The 17,301-nt window shown below is 34.0% G+C and overlaps 1 protein-coding gene across 1 annotated transcript in view; it reads left to right on the top strand.

Annotated features, from left to right (window-relative positions):
• sntg2 (syntrophin, gamma 2) overlaps positions 1–16,333 on the top strand; it is a 42,573-nt gene extending 26,240 nt beyond the window's left edge. The window contains exons 10-17 of the mRNA XM_065255095.1: positions 1,811–1,940; positions 3,841–3,879; positions 4,155–4,271; positions 6,755–6,826; positions 7,423–7,620; positions 13,253–13,345; positions 15,435–15,545; positions 15,693–16,333. Of these exons, the coding sequence (XP_065111167.1) occupies positions 1,811–1,940; positions 3,841–3,879; positions 4,155–4,271; positions 6,755–6,826; positions 7,423–7,620; positions 13,253–13,345; positions 15,435–15,545; positions 15,693–15,824 (892 nt within the window). The 3' untranslated portion in view covers positions 15,825–16,333. The remainder of the gene's footprint in view (positions 1–1,810; positions 1,941–3,840; positions 3,880–4,154; positions 4,272–6,754; positions 6,827–7,422; positions 7,621–13,252; positions 13,346–15,434; positions 15,546–15,692) is intronic.
• The last annotated feature ends 968 nt before the right edge of the window (positions 16,334–17,301 follow it).

Consider the following 17,301-nt stretch of genomic DNA (forward strand, 5'->3'; position numbering starts at 1 on the left):
TATCTTGCATTATAAACTTAAAATTATGTCTTTGGCACACTGAGAAAAACCATAAGAGGATCAGTGATTACTTTATATTCAAAATACTACCCTATCATAATCAACATAAAGTAGTAGTATCTCAAACGTACATATATGTATCTAAATGGTAGGATCTTTTAAAAGGTGCCATCCCAGTGATAACTTTTTATCGTTTCCCTGACAGTCTATGTATATACTTGTTTTTGTTTTTTAATAGTTTGGGAAACAGTATGCAACAATCAAACTGTGCTACAGTAAGCTAGGGGAGCCAAATTTCAATTAGCTATTTTTTACATACTTGCAGAGAATGTTATACCAAAAGTTACTGGTTTGATCTTTTTGAGATTTTCTAGGTTGATAAAAGCACTGGGGACCCAATTATAGCACTTAAACATGGAAAAAGTCATTTTTTATGGTATGCCCCCTTTAATAATGTTTTAGTCAGAAATATATTTTTGCTGTGGTCAATAACTCACAAGTGTTGTCAATCAATACCAGGTGTAACTTTGAACAAATGTAAAAGGACATCTGTATAATTTCACTATAAGTAGGGCATTGTTACTTTTGACCCCTTTAGCTGGGACGAAAGTAACACACAGGTGGATCAAAAGTAACACAAAAAAACAAGATAGATTTTTTGTTACATTTTTTTTTAGTAAATACATGACTGTGACCTTGTTTATATGTAACTGCAAAAAGATTTTGTCATTTATCTTAAAAAAAAAATTTAAATTACATTTTCATTTTAAACTTCAGTTTTATCAAATTGCAACCCGACAGTAAAAACTTGAATTGTTGAGAAAAGAAAAACATTTTCAACATTCAAAATCAAATTTTCTAAATTAAATTAGAATAATATACATTTTCAACATAATTCAACAGTATTAGCAGAAGAAGAGGAGTAACAAGTGTTACCCGACAGGATCACTCACATTTAAACCCGACTTAATTTTATTATAAAAACTCTGAAAAGTGAAAATTCAGGGTGTGTTAGAGCACTAAATAACCTGTAGATTGATCAGTACTGTAACACATGAAACCAGAAACACAACGCGTTATAAGAAAACAAATACAGCTTAAGGACATGGTTGAGAACAGCTTTCTGGACCTACACGCACAAAACGATTATGAAGTAACGCAATATTTGTCAGCTCTGTCAAGGGTTGCGTGCTTAAGATGCTGTCATAGCTTGGAATGCAAATGAAATCAGGACTTTGAGAAAATCACTTTGTTACTTTCGTCCCGCCGCGTTGCTTTCGCCCCGGATCTCCCATATAGTACACTGTTTTCAGGATTTTACTGTCAGATGTTATTATATTTTACATAACAACATAGTTTAATATAGTTTTGCATTGAAATTTTTCACTTCGGACCGTCCAAACAAATGTTTTTGTTACATGTTGTTATTGTATGTAACACAATATGCAGTATGTAACAATAATACTGTTAGTACAATACATTTGACACATGACTTTAATGTTGCATGGTTAATTTAGTGATTGGGATATTTGTAATCGTTTGTTGTGTATAATGACTTACTATAATGTAAGCAGTCAAATCAAAATAATGAGCTAAGCAAACTTTACATTACGCTTAATATTATAGACTTTATTTATTATTTCATATGTACAAGTGAGCATTGTTTTGTAAGATACATGTGACAGAAGTTGCAGCTTATTTGCAAATTTAGTATGATCAGCATGTTTGAAAAGCATTCTGAATATTTCTCAATTTTACTTTATTGTTCTGTGAAAATATAATGACTTCATTTTCTCTTTTCTTCCACCAGATCGAGCAGTTTTGAAGTCGTTGCCTTAGACGGAGTTTGTTCCCACAATCTGCAATTTTGCACTGCGGCAGAAAGCTCAGATTGGCTTCAAGCAATATCAACCAATATCAATGATTTGACCCACGAGAGCGTAAGTAACCTGCATCACTGTATGTGCAGATTAGTGCATGAGAGAAATGACATTCATTCATTTTATTCATTGACATATTTGCAGTGAATGTGCTGGACTGTTGAATTAGGATGCTAATGTGATATATAGTAGCATGATTTTCTTTATTCATTCATTCATGTATGCATTTATATCTCCGTCTTGATTTTTAAGGTGAAATATGCCCAGGTTATTTCTTGACAATGTCGGTACTCCCAGATCTCACTAATAATAGATTTTCTTTCCTACGAAACTGATGCAGAGCAGTCTGCTTGGCCTTGGACCCGATTCACAAGTTTGCCGTTTCAGAACCGAGCACTTGGCAAGAATGTTGCCTAATGATCTCATTTCCTGTGCGTTGTCTTAATTACAGCGCTGATGATCCAATGGGCTTTTTCTGCAGCAGACTAAATGACTGCCGCACAGCTGCGTTGCTTTACGTGCAATTACTGCGCTTGCGTCACATAATGACGACCGCAGAGATTCTGATTGCTAAAAGTCCAATTAGCAGCTGATTGTGTGTGTGAGAGTGGCAGCGGATCTGTTATTGTGGTGACCTATAACCTATAAATAGATGGAGGCGCACACGCTCGAACGGTGAGGATGATGGGGAGATGGATGTTGTTTGACACATTCTGACCCGGGAGCTGATAAAGCCGTTCTTAGTGTGATTTACAAGGCAAAGGCAAGGCTGTATGCTGTCAATCACTGTTGACAAGTGTAACTTGTTTTAAAAACTGAACAAATGTGCACTCTTATGTTTGAAATATGATATACTTTTAGTACCGCACTGTTGTGCATTTTGTAGTTTGACAAATCATTGTTACCGCAGTTAGAATAAATTAAAATACTTGTTTGCATATTAAAAAATGCACCATGACTAGGGCTGGGGATCGATTCAGATGTTCTGGATCGATTCGATTTCGATTCATATTCATCGGATCGATTTGATTCCGATTCTCGGATTGATTTTTATACTCGATTCTCGATTCAACTCAATGAATTTTGTTTTAATAGAAATAATTTTTTTATAAAAAATACCTTAAATATAAGTTTACAAGGGGGTAATTAATAAAAAGAAATTAAGAGCCACCAACCTGTATATTGCACTTTTTTATTTTAGGTACACTTGGGTACATCAAAACAGAACCCATCTCTAATTTTCAAATGCATGCAATTATGTTAATAACAATACAATTTTGATGCAAGATGAAAAATGTATGATGAAAAAATTCAAAACAGTCGCATTTCTTGATCAAACGGATCAGGTTATTTCATAAAAAACAATCTATTTGTGGCCTTTGAGAATCGATTTTTAATTGACCACGTAAAAAACCCAGATTAATTGAAAATTAGATTTTTTTGCCCAGCCCTAACCATGACACAAGAAAACATGATATATATGTGTATATATATTAGGGCTGTCAAAAGATTAATCGTGATTAATCACATCTAAAATAAAAGTTTGTGTTTACATAACATATGTGTGTGTAGTGTGTATAATTAATATTTATATATAAAAACACACACAGTCATGTATATATTTAAGAAAAATTGGTTATATTTATATATAAAATATTTATATTTCTATATAATATAAATTATATAAATGTTTATACAGTATATAAATGCAGATATTTCTTAAATATACACATGAATGTGTGTGTATTTATATATACATAATAATTATACACATTACACACACACATGTTATGTAAACACAAACTTTTATTTTAGATGTGATTAATCACGATTAATCTTTTGACAGCCCTAATATATATATATATATTTCACATGTGAAAGTCATGTTGCTTTTCTATAAGTGTTTCTTCAATGTATTCTTATATTTTCATATTTTGATGTATGCATTATTTTGTTTCAGATTAAAACAGCAAACAAATATTGTTCTTCTGATGATCAGGTAAATCATTTTTACTATGGTATAATCTGTGAAATCGTATCATGATTTTATTATTAATGGATGAGTTATGTCATATTTAAAACAATCAATATCTCATTGTAGTCATTTTAATAACTTCAGACAATCCCTCAATCTGTTGCACTATGAAAGAATTCATAAGCAGCAGAGTACATTCAATGACATATTGACTTTAAGAGAAATCTGTTCCTGAAACCTGTCTATGTGTACTGAACAAACACAAGTGTGAATTCATTGATTTTCTGTTTCTACTGCAGATCGTCCATATGGGTTGGGTTTGTGAACATCTCCAGGGGAGCGACGTGGATCACATTCACAGCTGTAGGTTTCTGGCGTTGAGAGGCGGCTCACTGCTCATCTTCAAAAATCCTCCTGTAAGCTCATAGATGTTGAGAAACATTTAAACTCATTCATTAATGAAATGTAACCTGTGCTGCAAAATGAGTCAGAATGCGCACTGTCTAATTTTCAGCTACAGGCAAAAGAAAGTACAAGTATAAGTTTTTATAAAAAATAAGTACATTAAGCCCTTGTCTAATGATCCTAAAGGCTCTAAATAGTCATTAAACATCTAAAATGATCTTTATTTGTAAGTTTACTGAGTGGTGTAACGTCCTAAATGCTTAATCTAATTCAAAGATGCGTGTCCACATGCCCGTCTGACATTTTGGTTTCAGTTTTAAAACAGGTGCAGAACTTACTTGATGTTAAAAGAGTTATTAAGAGCAACAAGACTCGAAAACGATTTTTCTTCAGTTGACTGACAGATCTGAAGCATGCACACAGACCTGATATATACATATGATTACAGTTTTAAAATATCTGTTTTGACAAGAATTCACGCAGGTATAATCTGTTATGTCTTAAGTAAATGTTTGGTTAACTGTTGAGAAAAAATATCTGATGTTTAACATTATATTAGATCCTTGCATTACAGTAGATCTTAAAGCTGTCTGTCTCAGTTTCAATCAAGCAATAAAAAATACATGTATTTTTCCTATGGATAATGTGTTTGACACTGTGTATGGTAAATCTATTAGTTTTACCAGTGATTTTAAGGTACGAGTGCTGTGTTTTTGAACCTTTAACTGGATTTTTCTCAAAATTAACTTTGCTAACTCTTTCAACTTCAAACAGGTGTAGCAGGTGTGACATTTTTTCAGATTCCAACAAATCATACATCGTTTTGAAGTTTAAATATGAAAGGTTAAAGATATGAATAACTTATTTTTAAATTTTATTATTCTGACTAATGCTTTTTCACAGAGAGCTCATACAGTACAACATACTGTGCTGTATTTACTTAATTTACTTCATACTATTTATTATTTTGTAGGTTAATTATGTTGTAATTAGGTTGTATTTTACCCATTATAGTAATGCACAATTAATGTTCTCAAATATTTTACATTTTAAGCATATATTGTTTCAAATAAAAATAACTTATGTTTTTTGCAACATGATCTCACGGAAAGTCGTGTTATAGTCACGCAAAATTTGATTCATTTATTCGTGTCCATGGCACAAAATTCAGCTTTTTTTCATGCCTTGACCACGAATGTCTTTTTCGTGACTTTTGCACGAAATTCTATAAATAGGTTTTGACTTTCTTTTTCATGTCCTTTTATGAATTGTTTTCTTATTGTTTTTTTCTTATTTTTAAACCATTCTCGTCTGGAGTTGGGGTAAGAGTTGGGGTTGGGTTAGGAGGTCTAAAAATGTAACAGAAAATGATTCTAACCCCAAGCGACAATGGTATGAAAAAGGAAAAAAATATAAGAAAAAAATATAAAATGACATGAAAAAGAAAGTCCTGCCACAGACACGAAAAACTATTTGTAGAAATTTGTGCAAGTGTCTTGAAAAAGACATTCGTGCTCAAAGCTGAATTTTGTTTCATGGACACGAATAAATTAATCAAAGTTTGCGTGACTATAACACAACTTATTGAAGAGTTCATATGGGTCGACCATTGTTCTGAATATACTCGTGTGTTTTGTCTGCTAACTTGCATTATGGATTAAGAGCAAGTACCTGTGTTCATGTCACAGGACATTCATTGTAATTATTTATAATCAATCTACTTCTTCCTAATGGATTGTATGGAGGAAAAGCTATTACCCAGCATGACCTCGCACACATAAGTTATTTCTGACAAATATTTTTATCTTGGCCATTAAGCCCGAGGGCAGAGGTTTCCTCAGTTATCAAATACAACCTTTTACATTGTGTTGGCAGTGTTTTTGTTGCCATTACAGCGTCTGTGCTTTTAATGGAGTTTGCTGTTGAACCGCTATTCACAGTCGTCCTCAGCGTGTCTCACATTATTATCAAAGATTATTGACAAAACTAACATGCTCTGATATTTCTCGCTGCTTTATTATATTAGCATTAGTGAATAAATATAGAGGAAACATTTAACGTGCCTTAAAGGCACGAGAGATTCAAACACTAAACTAGTTTCTTATTATAAATCGGATTTATTTGTGTTTACAGTAAGAATGGACTGCTATATAAGTGTTTCTAGGTCACAAAGAGGAAATTACGCATGCATTATTTTATAATGGACTGAACTGTTCAAATATTTTTCTGAAGCCAAACTACAAGACGAGCAGTTTTTCAGTGCAGAAATATAAGATAGCATAGTGGTTATTGATCTTGGCTGTCTTGAGCGAAACGCTCAATCTCTGGATACTTTAACAGGAGTAAATCTGTAATAAGTGTCACACCGGATAAAACATTGTGCTAAATGAGTGCTGATGTATACAAAACTGACAGACATGAAAAATTGCAAGCTTCAATGCACTAGATTGTTCTTGTAGTGTTATGATGATTTGATTTTGTCTGTCATTGTCAGATCACGGCGTCCGATTGGACTGAAGCTGAGGCCCGATATCACCTCTGTGAGGTTCTGTTTAAAGTTCATAAGGTACATGAAATGTCCTCCATTAGTTGTGTTTGTTATTTAAAGGAATGCTATGACCGAACTAGTTTTGATTCATCCTATAATTTGTAAATGAAAAGAGTGAATTTTCAATTTTTATTTAAAGGTGGTGTGTGTAAATTTTAGCGGCATCATCTAGTGGTGCAATTGTGTATTGCAACCAACAGCTCACCCTTAAATTTCAAAACGCATATGGTCGCTGCTACAGGACCACGTAGGGATGAAACAAGCTTTGTAGAGCAGTTTGTCCGTTTAAGGCTACTGTAGAAACATGACGGCGACTTCCATGTAGATAAAAATGGCTTATTTTAAGGTAATAAAAACAATACAGTTCATTATGTAAGGTCTTTATACACCACTGATAATATAGTTATGTAGATTGTATTGCATTTCTGTCAAAAGATCCTTTTAAAAGTTACACACTGCACACAAAAAAATTGATATCATTTTATTTATATATGAAGGGATGGAGTAAACTGTCTGCACCCCTTCTATTTTAAGCATACATTTTTAAAATATGTAACATAGACAGCAGGCGGTCATGAAGACTGAAGTTTGTGTATCTCTGTGTTATTGTCTAGCTGTGGATAGGTGAAGATTGTTGGATACAGACACAGAAGTTTAGCGTGGGTGAACTGCGGGACAGCGAACCCTTCTGCTTCAGCGTTCTGGTGGGTCACGGTCAGAGTCTTTGCTTCAGTGTGGAGCTGGGATCAGATCTGGTGTTCTGGGAGAAAACCTTTCAGAGAGCTGTATTCATGGAGGTACAGAGAGTACAGGTGAGTACCGCGGTAAAACTTGACATCAAACAGAAACTCAGACATTCACAAGAACAGAAGAACCAAACATTTCAAGGCCTGTGCATTTGTAATGTTTTATGAGTCATGATGGTCAGCAAGTTTAGTCATCTAACGTGAGACAAAACAATGGCCCTTTTAAGATGTGTCCCTGCAAAATGTTTTTAAATTAAAGCATGCATTTTAGTCTGGGACTAGAATAAGTCCGGTCTGGGAAACCACCACTATGTGTTATAAGACAACTTAAGATACGATAAAAATGAAATAACAGAAATAATAATGAGATCCATTTACTTTAAATGTAAATGAAGATTACTGTACAATAACTTCACAATGAGACTTCAGAGAGACAAAGCTTTGATTTGTGTATCTCTCTTTGGTGAAGTCCAGCTCATGTTAAAGCAGCATCAGTGCATCTGTGTCTGATCATCACTTTAATTAAATTTCTCTGAAGAGCTTCTTCTTCTCCAGGATCTTCTCATTGAGCCGTTAAATTATCTTCACTACACAAAGACCTGCAGCATCTCTGCTGTCTGTATATGAGACCTTATTATGAAGTAGATGCTAACAGACATTCACAGGATGAAGGGATTTAGGTTTCAAAGGCTTCAGAGATTTATGTTACTCAATTCATTCTTATAAACCATACGAGGTCAAACGCAGAGCATCATTATACAGCTCTTAAAGAGCAAAACTTCGGTCTGAACAACAATGTGTCTCATGAATACTCAACACGTGTGTGTGTGTCTGCATATCTACAGGATATTTATTTATGCCTCATGAGGATTATGTGGGTTTAGTGTTGCAAACTCAGCATAATTTTTTCATATTCTGGTTTAGTTGGATAAATTACTAATATTTCTTGCAAGATATCAAAATGCTGATACCACAGCTCTTATGTCTTCTAATTCAGTAAGTTAAAAGCACAAAAGAGACATTTATGCACAGATGATGGTTTGTAACATGATGGTTTGCCCTTCAGTTATTTTGTGATGGCAGATTCTTCTAATAAAAACTGCTAGAAATTTGTAAATGTTCTTCAACTCGGTAATTCATCCTGATGGTAAAGTGGGCGATCACACAGAACGTATTTGCATCTAAAAACAGCTGGATGTCACAGATGATATAACGCATCGGTCTTGAGATGAGTGTTTAAAAGTTTGACCTCTTATGATTTGACAAAATGTCTTAAAAATCACCATGGTGTGAGGAGAGGCACAAATAATGAGATGCATTACAAAGGTCAAAAAGTCTAAAAACGTCACGTTTACAGTTTTATTGTGCAATATTCATTAGTGTATGTAAAGATTGTATAAAAGTTCCTGTATGTGTGCGTTAAATATTTTGATGGCAGAATTTGGGAATATAATGGTAAGATTTGATTGATTGATTGATTGATTGATTGACAAGTAAATCTATTCCTCTGTACAGTATCACAGAGGTCTTGTCAATGTCTGGTCAGGCACATCAAAACAAAAGGCTTGGTGCATTTTTTCCTAACCCAAAGAAGAAGAAAAGAAAAGGGTCATGAGAGTTTAAGCTTTATTACCCACAATTCTTAACCAGAGACATTTAGAATAATACAAAGATAAGAAGCTGTCAGCGTAAGATAGAGAATGGGGTGACACGCAAAACCCACCAATTCCTCCGTTTAATTTTTACAGTAATTACTGTCAATCACCTATCCGTTCTCATGGCATCCGTATAAATAGCACAAGTATGAAAAGTCATGCAATACAAATGCCAAAGTCTAATTTTGCATGCATGTGATACTCCAGTCCTTCCCGTTCGCTTAATACGACTTAACATGTCTTTTAGTTTTGTTTTGTGTATTGATTTCTCCATGTTTTTGTCTATTTTAAACCATGGTTCCTTTGAGTTGGGGTAAGAATTTGGGTTAGGATGTCATTTTATGTAACAGAAAGTTGTTTTAACCCCAAATGACACCTTAAAGCAAATCCCAAATCTAACCCCAAACCCAAGCGACAATGGTTTAAAAAAAAAAAAAAAACAAGAAACCAATACATAAAACGTCACGAAAAGACGCAATAGTATTAAGTGAACAGAAAGGACTGGTGTATTATATGCACGCAAAATTGGAGTTTTGCGTATGTATTGCACAACTTTTCACACAGTGTGCTATTTTTACAGATCACAGTCTGCAGCGTGCAGTAAATATAGCAAAGATTTTATTATACAGAGACAAAGCGACAGTTTTATGAAACACTGACAGATTTTATTACAGCTATTCTTGTGGATCATTCATGTAAGGAGGTCAGGAATGCAGGATCACAATTTATCTCAGGTTAATTTTATTCCTTTTCAAATAAGTGCACAATCCGCAACACACATTGAATATTCTGTGAATGTCCACTGTTGAAATTGGGTGATATTTGATGTTTCAGCACATTACAAGGAGATTATACTGTAGATTAGATCGCATTCACTTACTTGTAGCTAGAATGAGAAATGCGAGACGTCTGTATGTTTAATGTATGTGTAGAAAACTACCTCAACATTAGTATATCTTTACACAAGTGATGCAAAAGTTGTCAGAATTGTTTTCCAGGTCACATCACATATGAGCTGAGTGATGAATGAATTCAAATGAATGAAAGGATCCAGTACATGATCTGTCAGGCTTTAATTGCTCATTTAGTTTTTGGATTGATTGATGTCTTTGAGGACTAAGATCAGATCTGTGAGATTCGGTTGGTGTCAAAATCATTTGGGAAACTGATGTTAAAGGTGCTGTTGAATGTAAAAGAGCACTGGAAAACACACCAATCTCAACATAACACCAACTGTGACGTTACAGTCGAGATGAGAGCCCCCAACATAAAATTTTGATGGTATAATGATAAAAACAAAGTTGTGACTGCTAAGTTAGCGCTATATGCTAGTTAATGCTATATGCTAGCGTTTAGGCTGAAGTTCTACTATTGACATTATAGGTACGTTTTGCAGGTCCATACTGAAAAAAAAAACACAAACTTACCACTCAGAAACATCCATTAACAATCTCCAAACAATTGATTTTTCCTCAAAATCTGACACAGACTCAAACATAAGATCTGTTTACACACACACAGAGCTACTGAAGGAGAAACAGCCAATCAGAGCAGAGCTCCATATTATTATTCATGACCCTTTCATATAAGGTAACAATAGACTATTTTTTCTAAAGACAAATCCTACGGTTGTAAATGGACATGAAAAACTGACTCTGGATCATTTTTGCACTTAATAAAGACACAAACCTTTTATGTAGATATCAGAGAACAATTTAACAGATTATTACAATCCATTCTTTAGCACCTTTATACATGAACACCACCACTAAATGTGATAATAAAATCTCAGTTAGCTGTTTCACAGTCTTTTAGAGAGCATAAACATCTTTAATACAAACACAGATGACAGCTACTGTACTGTATGCATTCATTGAGTTTAATATGTTTTAGACCTTCAAGAAACTTCATCAGATAAAGTACAGTATAACATCACCATGAGTCTTCTCTGGTGTGTATTGCTGTTGTATAAAGATGAATTGTGAGGTACAGTCAGACGTTTGACTGTGGAAATGTGCGTTATTTACAGCGTGTGAGACAGAAATCCTTGAAAAACCTCAGTGTGTGTTTTTTTTAAATCCCTCCGAGCAAACTCTCCAATTAGTGGCACATAGCCGCCGCTTTACATCTGACAGTCAGCGCTCACGCTGGTGACGGTAAGCGCGACAAATCCGTTCGTTTTCCCTAGCAGATGAATTTAAAACACTACGACATTCGCATCTGTGAATGTAGTGACATCCCACCCACTCAAGTTCAAACAGATGAAGACCATTAAAGCTCAAGTCCTTATGTGTGCTCAACGGTGTGATAATATTAAAATACATCGGTGCTTCAGGAGAGCGGTGGAAAGAAAACATCTTCCCAAATCTTTGTAGACAACAAGTGTATGATTGCATATTGGTTCCAATGGGAGTTGCAAACTTTTTGTTATAAATAAAGTCTTTGTATGTGCATATGTGTGAACGATATGCTTTGTGTGACTATAGTCTATGCGTGTGAGGTGAATACAGGGGAATATTTATTATTGTATTAGATTTGGGAAGCACATATAGATAAAGCTCAGCATTGAGAACAAACTGTAGGGGATCTGTGAATTGGAAATATCAGAGAATATTAACATTGCATGGTCTCTGTCTTGAAAGGTCATGGAAGTTCATAAAAATTTAAAATGTTATTAAAAAGTCATATTGGAAGTTGTATAGTATGCATCAGTTTTTAAAATTCAGCTTTCAGCTAGAAAATTCAATTAGCATGTTTGCTCTAGATGATTTTTAAATCACACGTGACATGGCCATGTATTTATTCAAACTCTGTAAGAATCGTGAAGATTTTATTTCCAGAGTTGATATACAGGTATAAATTACAGCACTAATGAACAGTGTGGGTGAGTTTAATGTGAAAAATAAGAGAAATGTGAAGATACGTGAAAATGTTTCCCACTATAGACGTCAGCTCAGTTTTGACAAACATTAATTGGTTCTTACTGTTGGGTGTCCAAAAATATCTCTTTCCTTTTCAGGCCTAATTGATTTCAAGAACCACTAACTGTAAAACTGTGAATAATACTTTTACGTGATATGCATAATTATGCACTAATGTTTCGTCTTTAGAGAACCTGAGCTGAAAAACACATAAGAAATTGAATTAGTGATTTGAATTAGTGATAATCAGAAAGAGTACAGTATCTCAGACAGCTGTAAGCTAATATGATTTTGAGAGACAGTGTGTTGTGAATGTTGGTGTGTTTTCAATCACATTGCTTAGGAACAGAAAGTTTTCTAAATCTAATTATAAAGTTTAAAGTTGCTCTTCATTATCAGGTGACGGGAGGAGAAACATCATCTTACAGGTGCTGCCGGTATCTTTGTCAGTCCATTAACTAAAAGCTTTTAAGTTGGACACTGTTACCTGAATGTACTTAAAGCTTAATAAATAAATTCATCTAAATGGAAATACTTAAACTGTACCTGACTGCTTCAGGGCATGTGTGTGCATGCATGCGTGCGTGCGTGTATGAAGACGTGTGTGTGTGCGTTTATGTTTGTGTCTTGATGTGCGTGCGTGTGTCTTTGTGTATAATGTTAATGATTGAACAACCAAATAAAACACTAAAAGCCGATCAAAACACCGTAGCAACTGCATAGCAGCACCCTGGCAACCACCCAGAACATCCCAGATTCCTGGCAGCACGTTTTGCATGAGCAAAAACTCTTCAATGAATTTACAAAATGTTGCCAACTTTGCTTTATAAGATATTAAAGATATAAAATGTCTTTATTGTTTTAATGTAAATTCAATTAAATTGTTAGATGTTATCGCTGATGTAATGAAAAGTGTTGGGCAGCGGTTGCTATAGCAACTGAACATCACCCGTCCTATTTCTGGAGGAATAAAAGCACACTGTGTTGAGATCGTTGTACGGGATTGTTGAAAATCTTCAGCTGTTTTAATAAAAATGTTATAGAAAACAATAACCGCCGTGAATCATAAAGATTTATATTGTTTAATAATATTGTAAAACTGTTCTGGTTTTTCATCAACAGTCTAAAAGTTACACGTGCAGCAGTCAAGGGAAGATCCAGTGCTTTACCATTGACTTTCAGTCTGGATTCTCCTGCTCAGAAAATGTTTCAAAGGTAAGATCACAAACGTTATGTTAATATCAGCGTTTAATTCATCTATACATGTATCATAAAACGTATGTTTCTGTTGATTGTATCACATAAAGACATTTTGCTCTTTCAGAAGCTATTTTTATAAGCAAACGTTTATGAGTCACTCTCAGTAAACTGTACTAACAATATCTCCAGCACTTTATTCCTGCTGTGATTTTATTAAACATGTAAAGATTTGTGCTTCTGTGTGATAACAAATAACCTACAGTAATTAATATAACATCAAAATATCAAGAGATTAATTAAATAAAGTTTACGTTTTGACAACCCTACGTAAAGTAATGACTAAATCGAGCTCTATTTTTCATTCTGTTCATTTGTGTAGATTAAAATTAAATTAAAGTATATAATTAACAGTATATTTCTGATCCCAGTACATTTTTACACAAACACATTTTTACATACAGGGCTTAGGCCATCTGTTTATTTGTGACCCTGAACTCATAAGGATCAATTTTTTGAAATTGAGATTAATACATCATCTGAAAGTTGAATAAATAAACTTTCTATTGATGTATGGTTTGTTATTATAGGAAAATATTTTATTGAAAAATATCAAAATATTGAGAAAATCGCCTTTAAAGTTATCCAAATGTCCTTAGCAACTGCATCCACTCACAAAAATATATATATTCTTATATATTAACTGTCAATCGAATAAAATATTTAATCTAGATTAATTGCATGATTGTCATGAGTTAACTTGTGATTAATCGCACATTTTTATCTGTTCTTTAACTTAATTTAACACTTTTTACGTTTTTAATATTCAACATGGGCATGGACAAATATGGATGCTTTATGCGAATGTATGTTTATTATAAGTGAAAAAGTCAACAAAAATAATTTTGAAAGAAATCCAGTTAAAGATTTTTTTAAGCTTCAAAAAGAAAATCACAGCATCCATACCTTAAAATCACCGGAAACACTAATAGATTTAGCACACACAAAGTGAAAAACAATATCAATATGTTAAACTCTTTTTATTTTTGTTGAATCTTTCACTTATAATAAACATACATCCGCATAAAGCATCCATATTTCTCCATGCCCATGTTGATTAGAGTACTAAAAACTTAAAAAGTGTTAAATTAAGGTACTAAAATAAGTATGAAGTGCCATGAGATTGTGTTGGTCTATTTGTCTCAATGATTATCCAGCATCACACAGTAAAGTCATCATTTTTATCAGGAGTTCAAATAAATTTGTAAAAATAAATACATTTAAAAAAAGTCAAAATCAAGTTAAGCATACAATATAATTGTACTGTAAGAGGAAAAGTGGTGTATACGTACTGTAGTGGTTCTCAATTTTTATTTTATTTTACGGCCCCCCTATTGTCCACAAAAATATTTCAACCCCCCCCCCCCCCCCCAAACTATAGCTTGGCATGACTAAACAATGTAAAAGTACAAAATAACCAAACAATGAGAAATATCTAGATTTGTGATTGATGTAGCTTATTATAACCCTTGTTTTGTCCTATTTTGAATAACTTTCATCTTGAGGTCCCCTGTGGGCCCCGGACGCCCGGTTTAGAAACACTGATTAGAGGACCGAGTCTGTTCATTAAATGACTCTTGGACTCTTGCAGCTGTACAAATGCAAATTGAGTAACACACACACACACACACACACACACACACACACACACACACACACACACACACACACACACACACACACACACACACACACACACACACACCGCAGTTAAAGTCGATTGGCTGTTACTTTAATGTTTGTGTGTTTTAACACAGTTCACTTGATTCTAATGAAACTGCTTTCATTGACTTCAACTAAATGTTAGACGTCCTCTCGTATTATCATCTAAACCTTTGCCTTTACAGAGTTCATCATGAGTCAAGTCAAGTCAAGGTTTATTTATATAGCACAGATTTAACACAACTGTAGTTGATCCAAAGTGCTCTACAATAAAACAGTTTAAAAAAAGAAATAATGAGTTAGTTTATTTAATGAGTAAATCAAATATCCTTGAAGGCAGATTGTAACTTTCAATCACAATGTTTTGCTTTTTTCTCATTTACAGAAACCCATTTGGAAATATAAGTTCTCTCAGCTGAAAGGTTCCTCAGATGATGGCAAAACACGAGTCAAACTCCTGTTCCAGAATTCAGAAAACAAACAGATTGAAATGAAGGTCAGACTGGGTACACTTGTAAATATTTAGCAATGAGCACATATGTATTATTCTGTCAATGCTAAGTGCTTATATTATAAATAATTTGTACTTATGATTAAAGCTATTACCTTACTGAATAAATGTTTTTTTTCTTCATGTTTTTAGGAGTTGGAGTTTGCTAACCTGACCGCCGTCCTTCACTGTATTCATTCATTCATCGCTGCTCGAGTGGCCACCATTGATCCTGTGTTTGTCAACAATCAAAGCATCACACAGAAATACATCAGCAACAGCTAGAGACTTTTATCTTTACATCCACCACGTGTCTATTTTATGCACTGCATCCATGGATATAATCTAGTTCTTGTTATTTTTGTATGAATCTTCTCAATTCAGAAAAACGTTTAAGAAACATCTTTAATCTTAGATGATCATGCGTTGAGTTTTGATTTCTTACTAATATGATGGATTATGTGTTTAAATGAACTCATATTGATTATGTAGCAGACGTTTCCGCATTATTAGTTAATGCATGCACTATATTTAACCATTCACAGAGGCCAAAACGGGTGAATCTTCAAGACACTTCCTGCTGTAATGTCAACCAAACAATCAGACGTTTGCTGTTCTTTTGACGTTTCATGTTTTATTTAACACCTCAAAAGAAGAAAACTGTTTATTTAGCACAGAACTTAATGGAAAGGTATTTTTAAGTCAGTATTGATAGTTGTCTCAATTGTAGTTGTTTAATTGAGAAGTCTTACCAACTACTGTTCTCACTCAGAAATTTCCTTACAATTGTCCCTGATCTGCTGTTTAGTTTGGTGTTAATTCAATTCTTTTCCAAATAAAGGAACAGTTTGTTCAAAGGAATTATTTTTTAAAATCCTTGATCCAAATGAATGCTCAAAACTATTTATGTGTGTGCGTGCGTGCATGAATTAAAATTAATCTTTTTTTCAATGTTTTTTTTTTAGGTTTAGCTATAAAATGCTTTATGATTGATTTATTGTTCAGTTACAGATGAACATGAATCATACCCATTGAAAAACTTTACTGTAAATCAGCCAAACTTCACTCGGGGTGTTATGTAATTTACGATTTGTCACGTTCAGTACTCCACATGCTGCTGAGAGGCCGACGACGCAGAGCTTTGAAGAGCAAGAGCATCTGAAGCACTCGGATGAGAAACACTCGCTTGAGTAAATTCTGAAGTTACAACTCTCAGTGTTGCATTCAAAGAAGTCTGACGTCCTCTGGGTATCAGACACGGTCAACAGAGATGAGAATCACTGCTGATTTAAACCACAGAGAGACGAAAGATTTACAGTGATAAACGTCACATCTCTAAGAGATTTATCCAGCCATCATTCCTGTAGTGTGAGATTTATAAACATGTCATTGCTCAATTACTGTCCCATCTTCAGTGCCCTTGAATCACAGTGAAGTGTTGCAGGATCTTATGTCACGTCATCTGCTCTTTGTTTAGTAAGTACCATGACAATGCATACAGTACAGAAGTTTTGTTGGATTTTATATATGCATTATTATATTTAACGTCTTAATATAATACACTTGATTTGTTAGAGATCTACAGTACTGTGCAGACGTCTAATGCACATAGTTGCTATTACTACTTATCAAGGCTTAGTAATTTGAACAAATCCCTGAGTATACGCAATTAGACATCCTTAAAATGCATCTTCAAATGTTTATTTTGTTAAGCCTATGGTGTGTTGTTAATCCTGACAACTATTATCCCTCGCAGCAATGC

This window comes from Paramisgurnus dabryanus, chromosome 17 (assembly GCF_030506205.2).
Source record: "Paramisgurnus dabryanus chromosome 17, PD_genome_1.1, whole genome shotgun sequence".
In the NCBI taxonomy this organism is placed as follows: Eukaryota; Metazoa; Chordata; class Actinopteri; order Cypriniformes; family Cobitidae; genus Paramisgurnus; species Paramisgurnus dabryanus.